This window comes from Carica papaya, chromosome 2 (assembly GCF_054855325.1).
Source record: "Carica papaya isolate Zhongbai chromosome 2, ASM5485532v1, whole genome shotgun sequence".
NCBI classification, from domain to species: Eukaryota; Viridiplantae; Streptophyta; class Magnoliopsida; order Brassicales; family Caricaceae; genus Carica; species Carica papaya.
The window spans coordinates 461743-472876 of record NC_142310.1 but is presented as its reverse complement, the minus strand read 5'-3'; the positions used below and the strand labels follow the sequence as shown (position 1 = coordinate 472876).

The 11134-nt window shown below is 34.5% G+C and overlaps 2 protein-coding genes across 2 annotated transcripts; both read right to left on the bottom strand.

Annotated features, from left to right (window-relative positions):
* Positions 1-1694: 1694 nt before the first annotated feature.
* CCR2 (CRINKLY4 related 2) lies at positions 1695-4564 on the bottom strand. Its single transcript, XM_022042019.2, has one exon. It carries the CDS (start codon positions 4063-4065, stop codon positions 1756-1758), a length of 2310 nt encoding a protein of 769 aa, XP_021897711.2. The 5' UTR covers positions 4066-4564; the 3' UTR covers positions 1695-1755.
* A 2582-nt stretch (positions 4565-7146) lies between these two features.
* On the bottom strand, positions 7147-9329 carry LHCA1 (chlorophyll a-b binding protein 6). Its single transcript, XM_022042224.2, has 4 exons — positions 9048-9329; positions 8797-8899; positions 7909-8197; positions 7147-7446 (listed from the first exon to the last, which is right to left on the bottom strand). Exons 1-4 carry the CDS (start codon positions 9245-9247, stop codon positions 7295-7297), a joined length of 744 nt encoding a protein of 247 aa, XP_021897916.1. The 5' UTR covers positions 9248-9329; the 3' UTR covers positions 7147-7294.
* Positions 9330-11134: the final 1805 nt, after the last annotated feature.

Below are 11134 nucleotides of genomic sequence, written 5' to 3'. Positions count from 1 at the left end.
AATATAACTTTTGCTTTAGTGCTGAATACTAATATAACTTTTCATGTATCCAAAAAAAGAAAAAGCAGAGGCATGCACCCAGCTGGAAACAAGAATCATTACTTCACACTCAAATTATCTGTTGCCATTACAGCAGACAATATTATATATATGTTATATATACTTGCAAAGTGTATAGATATCTATATATATATATATAAACTATATCTCTTATCTATATATTATAGCAATAGTAACATATATATATATATATATATGTAAGAGGGATAATTATAGCAGTTTGAATGTTTGGGTTTGGGGATTTTGCTTTGTTGGGTTATTAGGTTACATATTTTCAAACCTCTTTAATCAATCATAATTAGTAGGTGGGTCGATTTATTCATTTATTTATTTATTTATTTTTTTAAAAAAATAAGAAAGCAAGAAAATTATATTACTTTAAAGCAATGGAATCTTATTTTATAAAATTATTTTGTTAATATTTTTATATTAATTGTTGTGGAAATACAAGTTTTAATACTAAGAAAATATAAATTCAATTTGGAAAAATTGAAATAATGTTTAGAATAAGCTTAGACTTATTAATTGAATTGTATTATTTAATATAATGATTGTATTATATATATATATATATTATTTTTTTAACCATTTCGTATATGTAAATATTGTATATTACAAACTAAATTTAAATTAATAAATATATTTATTATACAACAACTTTACCAATAATTTTTAATAAGAACTCCTCATTGATTAAATAAAATTTATAGTAAATAATAATAAATTTTTGTCTATAATATTTAATTTAATAAAATTAAAAATTTAATTTATTTATATGTTAACGAAACCGTAATAATTAACGTTGAGTTAATTTTTATTGAATTTATTATATTTATAAATAAAATAAATATTTTATGACGATTAGATTTTTATAGTTGGGATAATTTAACGGGTTATTATTTTTTTTTTAAAATAATAAGAATTATTTAAACACTAAATAAATGCGGCTTCGCGAGCTTATCGAACTAGAGAAGAAAAGTAGTGTTGGGCCTCGGGTCGGGTCATTAAATACCGGATCCATAGCCCAATTCGAAAAAGTCAACGACCCAATGAGGAAAGCTGCACGGATCATACTGGGCTTGATCAGAACCTCCAACTTCTTACTGGGTTGATGAATTTGGTAAATAAATTCAAAATTAAGAACAAATAAATTTAATAAAAAATTTAAATTATATAATTTTTTTTTTTATATAAAATTAAAATAATATATTTAAAATTTTATTGATTTCTGTAAATTTTAATCGCAATTTTTTATATACATGTATTCATTATATATATACATGTATGTATACGTATATATCTACGTACTGAACCAGTTGTTCCAAGTAAACAGGCAATGCCACCAGAATTATGTTCTAAAAACTTAAAAAAAAAAAGGAGCTTTTCTCAGCAGTCTGGGCATATACATTATAATACCAAATGTTTTTCATGTGTATAAGCTGGAAATCCAAATTCAGTATAAGCTATCTATATATATACACATGAAGGCTATGTATATAAATTTCATTTGCCCATCAAATAAGAAGCCTATCAAAGAGCTCATATGAGAAGGACTAGTAAATGAAACATGATATGATCATTGTGAAAAGCATGAAGCAGTAACATATATATATAGTATTTGCAACAGAGGTAAATTACAGTTGAAAAGCCAAAAAAAGTGTTTCTTTAAAAAAATTTATATGGATCCTGATATGATCAGAAGGCCAATCCACTATTACAAATTATATCCAAAGTATTTACCAGATTCGTGATGCTGGGACGCTCGCCTGGATTTTCCCTCAAAGTTAGCTCTGCTAAATCAGCAAGTTTAAGCAGCGGTTCCACATTTCTTGGAAGAGCCACGTTTTGATCAATAATGGCAGCTGCCTTTCCCTGTCTGATTAATGGCAATGCCCGCTCAACGATCCCTGGAGGCATGCAGTCGGTATCGTATGTTTTTCTTCCACTTAATATCTCTAGCAGAACAATTCCGAATTTGTAGACATGGTTCTCCATACCCACGTTTAAATCCCTTTCGTTAGCATTTAGAAACCAAAAATCTGCAATCCTTGCGCCCCACTCGGAGTCTAAAAGGATATTTGATGTTTTTACATCACAGTGAACAATGGGAGAAGTTACTTCGTTATGGAGGTACTCCAATCCTCTTGCAGCCTGCAAAGAAATCCGTAACCTCAAGTTCCAATCAAGAGGAGAGAGCTCACCATGAAGATGATCATAAAGTGTTCCATGAGGCATGTACTCATAGATCAGCAATCTTTCCCCCATTTCAACGCAATAACCCAACAAATTCACAATATTGGCATGTCTGAGTTTGCACAAAATTTCTAATTCAGCTTCGAAATCCCGGATACTGGTGTGGATTATAGTGGCAGCATTAGCTCTTTTGACTGCCAGTTGCCTACCGTCGGGCAGGACAGCTTTGTAAACAAAACCAAAGCTTCCTCGGCCAAGCTCACTGAATTCCTTGAATCCATGTGTGGCGTCTTTCAGTTCTGAAAGACGGAAAACTTGGGTATCACCGATAGATGTGGCTGTAGAGATAGGTGGTTGTGGACTGGGATCAGGGTCAGCTTCAACCACTGGCTTGCCTATACAGAAAATGCATTGAGTTCTGACCCTCTCATCTTCTTTACTTTCGACACTGTAAGGAATAAGACAACACCCTATTAAGATTGTTAATGAGCCCACCACAGATGATGCAATAATTATTATCAATCTCCTCATCTGTTGCTGCTCTTGCTGTCGAATCCCGGATGAAGGAAGCCTACAAACATCCCAACAAGAGCTGTTTTGGCAAAGTGAACAAGCAGTACATACTCTGTCTGCATTCTCACTACACATGCTTGAAGGGAAATATCCTTCGGAACAATTAGTTCCACAAGGCAGGCAAATCTTCAGATCCTTTTGAACACAAAGGCTTGTTAATTCCGGCTCGTTAAGAATGCTAGCATTGAATGCAAATCTCCCTGGACCACACTGCCCAGGTGAACACATGCCTGGACTACATAACTGCAGAGGAGGGCTATAACCCGAAGGAGACTGGCCATGAACACCCCAACAATCAAGAACCAAGTCAACTTCTCGCATGCCACAAGTAATAAACTCGGCTGATGCAATTGACACGAATCCATAACCTTTTGGAACTGAAGATGAATCAATACTTCCCCAACACTCTACTTCATGATCATCCTTGTGGATGCCACAGAAATGGCGTGCACCAGTTGATAAACCAACAAACTTGGTCCCAATCGGAATGGTGCCAAATTCATCAGCGTCTCCCCAGCATTCAACTTTATTAGAGACACTAGAGATCCCACAAATTGAGTTCCTCCCTGAAGCTAAAACCTGAAGCTCACCAGAGGTAGTTGGAAGACCCAAATTAGATGAGTTGGGTCCCCAGCAAACAACCTTTCCATCCTTAACAACACCACAACTAAATCCATCTCCAGAGACAATCCTCCTAAACATAAGACTATCAATAAAAGGATCATGAAATGAAGAATTACTCACAGTCCCTAAAGTAAAATTATGAGTACCAATTGTTTGATGATATTCCCAGCAATCAATGTACCCAAAGTCAGTACCAGAATAGTAAGATCCTCTTATAGCACAAACATGATTCCCACCAGCAGCTACTTGCAAGTAAGAACTGAATCTAAAAGCTCCGGGGACAAGATTCTCACCCGAATTAACCAAGTCCCAACAGAAAATCCGAGAGTTGTTCGACGTAATGCCGCAGAGAAACCCCTCACCGCCAGAGAGAGAAGCCATGGCTGGAAGAGAACTGGAAAATGCCGTTGAAGAGACAGTGGATTTATTGTCCTTGTCCCAGCATATGATCTCTTGCTTCCCACCGGCATCTATGGCGCAGAAGAAGCCATTCTCGCCAAAAGACGCGGCAATCGTCCCTGGCGAACCATACCCAGATGCGGTGATTGAGAGTAATGGAAAAACAAGGAGAATTACTGAAATGGGTTTGAAGAAAAGACATCTCTGTATTGGCATCTGCAATCTTTTCTGATGGGTTTCTAGTTTCAAGAGTGTTGGTGGTCTCCCGAGGTGTTCTTTGCTGGTGGGAAGTGTTGAAGGTGATGAAAGGGAATTGAGGGGTTTCGGCCATTTTTATTAACAGTTGTTTTCATTTGAAGTGAGCTGTGTGTGGGGATCAGACAGTTACAAGTCAAAGGGGAAGTCTGTGGCCATCACCAGAGATTTGTTTATTCAATTTGACAGTCAACTTGAGGGTAGTTTCAGTTGTTTCCTCTGCTTTAAAAATGGGAGCTCTCATGAACTACCAGCTCTGTTTCACTGCGTGATCTATACCCTAAGAAAATTTCACCCAATATCCATGCATTCTTCTTCTTTTCTATACATGTTTCCAAAAAAATTTTATATTAATACCCAAATGAAAATTAATCATTCTATTAGTTAAACTTCTTTTTATATTTTCGATTGAACTATTTCGTTGATCTTCTGCTGTGTAATATTTTCTATTATTCTTGCTCTTTGAACGGTTTTAACTCTGTAAAACAATTATCATAAGTTCATACTTTCTGTTTCCCGAATCAGTATATTATGCACCATGCAATAAAATTTTGCTTTAATCCATTTTGAATCAGCATATTATGCAATTAACCAATCGGCTCAGTAGACTAATTCATAGTTAATACAGTATGAGATAAACATAACAAAAGAACAATAGAAGCTGAAAAGGAAAACCAGAGAACGGTATGCTAAAATCCAATTTTGAGACTGACCCACAAGTCGAAAGTTAGTCATAAACCATATTTAAGTGCTGAAATTATAGTTAAACATGAAGTAGTAGCTTTGGCATTTGGTCTAATTATGGAAAGCTTAGTTTGACTTTCTTCAATTTTTGTAATAACTTAATTTAATGCACTTGGAGTTTTATCATCCAAGTAATCAAACCAATGTTAGATTAGTTAAAAGATGATTTATCGATCCAAGAACTTAAGAGGTGTCTTGTTTTTTCACGGATTAAGCGTGTGACTTGAACTATCGATTGAATCGTGCCAACTAATGATATGTAGCTTATGGAATTTCGCTACATTCAATTTCAATTTCTTACTGAGAATATTGAATTGATCTTGAGAAGGTAAATCAGCTTTAAATGGTGAATCCAGGAAAATGAATAATTCCAGGAAAACAAACAGAAAACTACTGACATGGTAGAGCTGGAGAAGAACAGGCTGTATCCAGGGGAGATGACACCGGAGTAATGCAGGCCAATTTGAGTTTGCTTCTTGTCTTCATGTTCCCTCAACCAATTGCACCTTAAACATTTGTTATATATTTTTTAAAATATAATAATTTTTTCTTCGTATCGTAAAATAAAAATGATCATTTAAAATAAATAAATAAATATTAGAAATTAAATTATAATAAATATTAAATATCGAGAATTAATTTAATAATTTATTTTATTTTTAATTAATAGTATTAAGTAAGATCTAATCATAATTACATTATTAAATTATGATTATTCCCCCAAATAATAATATTAAGATTTGGGTTATCAATTGGGTTTCATAATCTGTTTTATTTGGACATTTGCAAACAAAATTATAAGTTGGAACATGGGAAATTATGGGTGTGTTTTCATGTTATTTCTAAATAATAAATTATAATAAGGTACTGAATTTTTTATATAATTATAATTATTTACAATGAGTAGATTCTAATTTTTTTTTTAAAAAATATAATAAATTTAATTGTAATAACACCTAAAATTTAAGAACATTCATATAATTTACTTATTTTTTTTTTAAAAAAAATAAAATTGGGGCCCAAGCCACCTTGCAAATAAATTCCAATTTAATTAAAAAAGAAAATAAGATTTTGGAAGAGAAATTGGTATCTTCTCAAAGTTATATATATATATATATATATATATATTATATGTTTGGTGGCCAAAACTAATTTCTTTGTATTATGAGATGTACCTTATCAACCCATTATTATTATTTTTTTATAACTCAAATTATTTATAACTAAATTCCAATATATATATATATATTATTTGATAATCTTTTATTACTTAATCATTGTTCCATATTCTTAACATCAAAATTATTGAATGGCACAAAAATATATTTATCAATCTTATAGCATGCCAAAATTATAATTAATTACTTTATGTATATTCGATTTTTTTTCAGACTGCGAACTTAATGTAGGTCTTGACATGCGGATCAGACTATTAATTTAATGAACTCGTTTAAAAGTAATCAAATATGATTAAACAGTATTGGGTCTTACATCGGGTATAAGCATGAATTTATAACGTGCAAATACTATTTTTGTAATATTTTTATTTTATGATGCTCGAAATGAAAATTGTAAAAATTTATCGATATTAAATGCGGTTATGGTCCCCGAATCATAAAGTTTCTATTTTATTTTATTTTTTAAAATTCCGTTACAAGAAAAAAAAAATTAGTTTTAAAACGTTGTGTTGATTCTATCATCGGACGCGAACAAATTTTTTGCGATAGATTCAGGTACGCGTCCGCGTATATTTCTTATTAATTCAGTACGACGAAATTATATGTTTAGTTTTACAGATTTACAAATTTGAAAAAAAAAAAGTTTATTCCAACAATATGTAGTGTAATGTTTTACTATGTATGTTAGTAACCATACTAAAGTATATGATAATATATATATTTCCACTTATACCCATTAGAAATTATATTATATAAGAACATTAAATGAATTAAAATAAGCAAATAAACACTTAATTAAAAAAAAAACCAAACTAGCCCAAGAGTTCATCCGTACCTGGCTGGCAAAATGTGGTGTGAAGTACTGAAACGTATAGAGTTTGTAATCAATGCAGATGAAGATATTTAGTCAATGGAGACATATTTGTTGATTCCCCATTAATAGTTTGTTTACAACTTGTTCTGTTTTTCCTGCTAATTTATTCTCAGTTCTCAGATTAGTCAACTAATTACTCAATTAATCTCCTTCATTAGTTGTTTAATCAGACCCTATTAATGATGAGAATATTTTACTTGCTATCTTCTACAACATTTTAACTTTCAACTAGTGGAGAGAGTCACAGCAGCAAATTCATCAGTTCTAGGTTCTTTAATTACATGGAACACATGAGTGGATACATGGGTTGGTGATTCCTTACAGATTTTCACATGAGAAGTTTTACACAGTGGGTAATTTGACACTGATTAAGAGTCCCAATCCAATCAATCATTCAAGGCAAAATTGATCTGGGGATGACGATGTCCCCAATATTGTTGTGCCATGGATCAGCCAAGTGAGTTGCCAAGTTCTCCAACGGTCCTGTGCCTGGATATGCTGTTTGTTGCACACAGAATCCCACGAATGCCAGCAATGCAAGCCGACCTAAAACGAAAAAACCAACCAACACATGTCAGATTCGTTCAACAAACATTGAAAGAGATCACAAATTAGGTTGCATTTGGTTCATTTCTTCTAATCCAATTCCTTATCGATTCTCAGTTATAATGTTCATGTTTTTTTCGATCATCAGAAAATTCAAGATGGGCCAGTGTTATCACAAAACACATCAAACAATCTTCCAATTGTGCAAATCAAGTAACTGCTCTAATGGTAAATATAAGGGCGTTTTACAAACAATGAATGAGGTCAGAGCTTGAAACTTGAATCGAATCATAATATAGTGTCTTTGAGGGTGTGATGGTCCTATATTTTACTCGCTGTGAACTTTGGCTAAAGCAATGGCGTAACTGCATTGAAGGGTGAATATAAATAATGGCATGCCACCTTAGGAGGGAAAAACAACCTTAAAATTCATAAATGGTGAATGAAGAAATGATAGTTTACCATTTTTGATCTCCTTGACTTTGTACTCCTCAAACTTTTTGGGGTCCTTAGAGTAACCCAGAGGGTCAAAAGCACCACCAGGGTACTTCTTCTTCTCAGGGTCCTTCTCCATGCTCCTCTGGTGCTCCACAAAGGCAATGCTCAGGAACTCAATGACCAAAATGGTAGGGAGGGTGCCCCATGGAACTGGGTTGCCCAGGTAAGTGGCTTGACCACCAGGGGTTGCAGCCCACTCTTGAGCCTTTACCCAGTTACCCAAACCCAAGGCCTCAGGTACCAGGATCCCTGGCTGCAAAATATACACTACTCAAATCAACAATGAAGTGAAAAAAATAAACCTTTATTTAAACCCATAAACAAACACTCAATACCCATTAAAGATCAAGTTATTACGGCCATATTCAGTTGTAGACAAACGTTTTGAGTTCTATTTTTAAGATTCATACATCTTTTACACATCACATACGAATAGTTGCTGAAAATGACAATAAATTTTTACAGAAAATGATGGTAGAAACATGGGTTGTTTTAAAATGATTTTTTTATTCTTCTCAAATTCATAATATATTTTCACTTTCATTTTTCAAATATAGTTTTCATTTTAACAAATATACATATTTTGTATATAAAAATGTATGAATTTTGACAAGGAAAGGCTTAAAACAAAGTTTCTACAGCTAAATAGAGCCTAAATACTTGGTGATAGAGGTTTGGTTACATGATGTTATTTGTTCAAAAATACCTGTTTCATTTTCTACGAAACGAAAGCCATGCGTATTAATCATATATGTGCAAATACATGTGTATATATATATGTGTGTGTGTGTGTAAATCAATTATATAGCTACAAGACAATAGTAGAAAAAAAGGAAGAAAAGAAAAACTTACAACAGCAAGCATAGCCCATCTGCAATGAATGAGCTCAGATTCCTTGTATCTCTCCAGGTTCTCTGGAACCGCACCGAGCCGAAGCGGGTCAAACCCAAAGTCGCTGCACCACACCAACACATCACAATGCTTTAGAGATCAACCAAATGGCAAACAAAATACAAAACCGTTCAATCCCCAATGCACTCTAACAAAAACGTCACTTGAGCAAAATATTACAGCACAAATTCAAAACTCATTGTTATTGTTACCCAGGAGCTGAGCCGTCAAGGTAAGGCGGCCGGGGCTGGCCAGGCATCCAGTCAGCTGACATGACTACACGGCCGTGGCCGCCATTGCTGGTGGCGCTGGGGAGCGGAACTGCGGCAGTAAACTTCGATTTGGAGGAGGAGAGGAGAGCGGGGAAGGCGGCGGCGGCCACGCCGCAGCTCGTCAACGAGTTGGAAGCCATGAGTGTTTGAATTTTTCCCAAGAGGAATCTGGGTTTGGATAGAGGAATGGAGCGGGTGAGGTTGATGAAGAGCTAAAGAAGAGGAAGGTATAGGGGTACACAGCCATGGGAAAGATAGCTGTTGAAGAGGGAGAATCTAGTAGTGGATTTTTATTGGCCGAGAGGACTTGCAGGTGATACATGATTGGGCCACGTGGAGTCCGGCAATCCGGTTGGGGACCATCGGAGATATCCTTTGGATTTGTGGTAGAGATTGGATATGTTATTATTTCTATCTTTTTTAAATTAAGTACAAAAAATTAGGTTCATTATAAATTATTTTAATATAATTTATACTCTAGATTCAAAGCAAATTACAAAATCAAGTTTTTAAAATTTCAGGCCAGGTTATATAATTAAGTTTAGTTTAATTCATTAAAACATATATTCTCACAGAATAAGAAGATTATATGATTAGCAACACAAAGCAGAGACAGAGCAGGACCTTCTTGAACTTCTTGAATTAGCAACATGGCTCCACTCAAAACACAACGTGATCTGAGGCTCAACGCAGACCACGATGTAGCCCCCTGTCTGGCTCCAATCAAGACTGCTGACGCCCAGGATGCAATAAGAAAGTACCAAAGATCATCTGCTGGTCAAGGGTGGGTCTATATGAAAGCATCTAACCTGGTTTCAGAGCTGTGTCAGCATCTAACCTGGTTCCAGAAGTGAAAATAAATAATTTCATCATTGACGAGAACGAACTAACTGTTCAGCAAAAAAGCAGCCAAAGTTCAACATTGTTTGCCATAGCCATAGGCTGCAATCTAAAAGACCCATATGCAAGTGGAGAACTTGAAGCAGTATTGCCCGAATCTATCTTTCTGCTTGCCTTAATTATAATATTATTCCGCAGAACGAACCCAAGTCATGAATGCAAGACTAAGATTCTTATTTAAACATGAAACAAAGGGGTAGTTTCAGTGGTTTTAGGTTTTATGATTGAGATGCGACACGGTGATGATGTGGCTTTCACATGTTTGCAAAGCCATGTCTCCTCCCTTCTATACTTCTCAATCTATCTCTCAATTAATTTTGTGTTTCTGTCTAATTACTAAAAATCTACAACAGGCCACCTAAAGGCCAAACTGAAGAGGCAAAACAAACCTCTTGCGATAATTCAGACAATTACATAATAATCAACAGCATGCAGAAAACAAGTTAATTGAAAATTGTTGATCTGGAAACGTATCATTAAAGATATGAAAGCTCCAGGGTGTCATAGCTGAGAGAGAGATTAAAAAAGTGCAGCAGGGTCGGGAGATTGTGCAACGTACCAGGAACCCGTTTGAAACATAGTGTGTTTCCCCAGAACTGTTCAGTATCTAAATAAATGCAAACCAGGATGACCATCTCAATCCTTATCACCTCTACTACAGAACGGTTTCACAAAAGAACATTAACAGAATCTGCAATGGCAGAGTGATGTTCATCAAAGCAGCAATTTAGCTCTGAATGTTTTTTACAACCTGCAAACCAGAAAAAGTTCAGAGTGGTTGAGATGAGCTGCAAATAAACTGATGCAGAAAGCATGAAATGAGAACTTACATAAAATATCATAGTATAAGAGACAAACGATTAATACATGCAGATATCTAATTATGAAATATTCCCTAAAGTGAATTCTAGAATCAGATCCAAGAAGTCAATACCTGCTGCAACAGTGGAGAAAACCTCTCCACCATCTACATTTATCTGACAGACTGTTCTGCAGCTTTTGCACATGGCTTGCATTGCAGACAACATATGCAGCTCTGATGGTTTCTCTATGAACACTTTGAATGACATCCTCAAACTCACTTTAAATACCAAACAGTAAGGATTACAAAAAGGAGAGGATTCAGA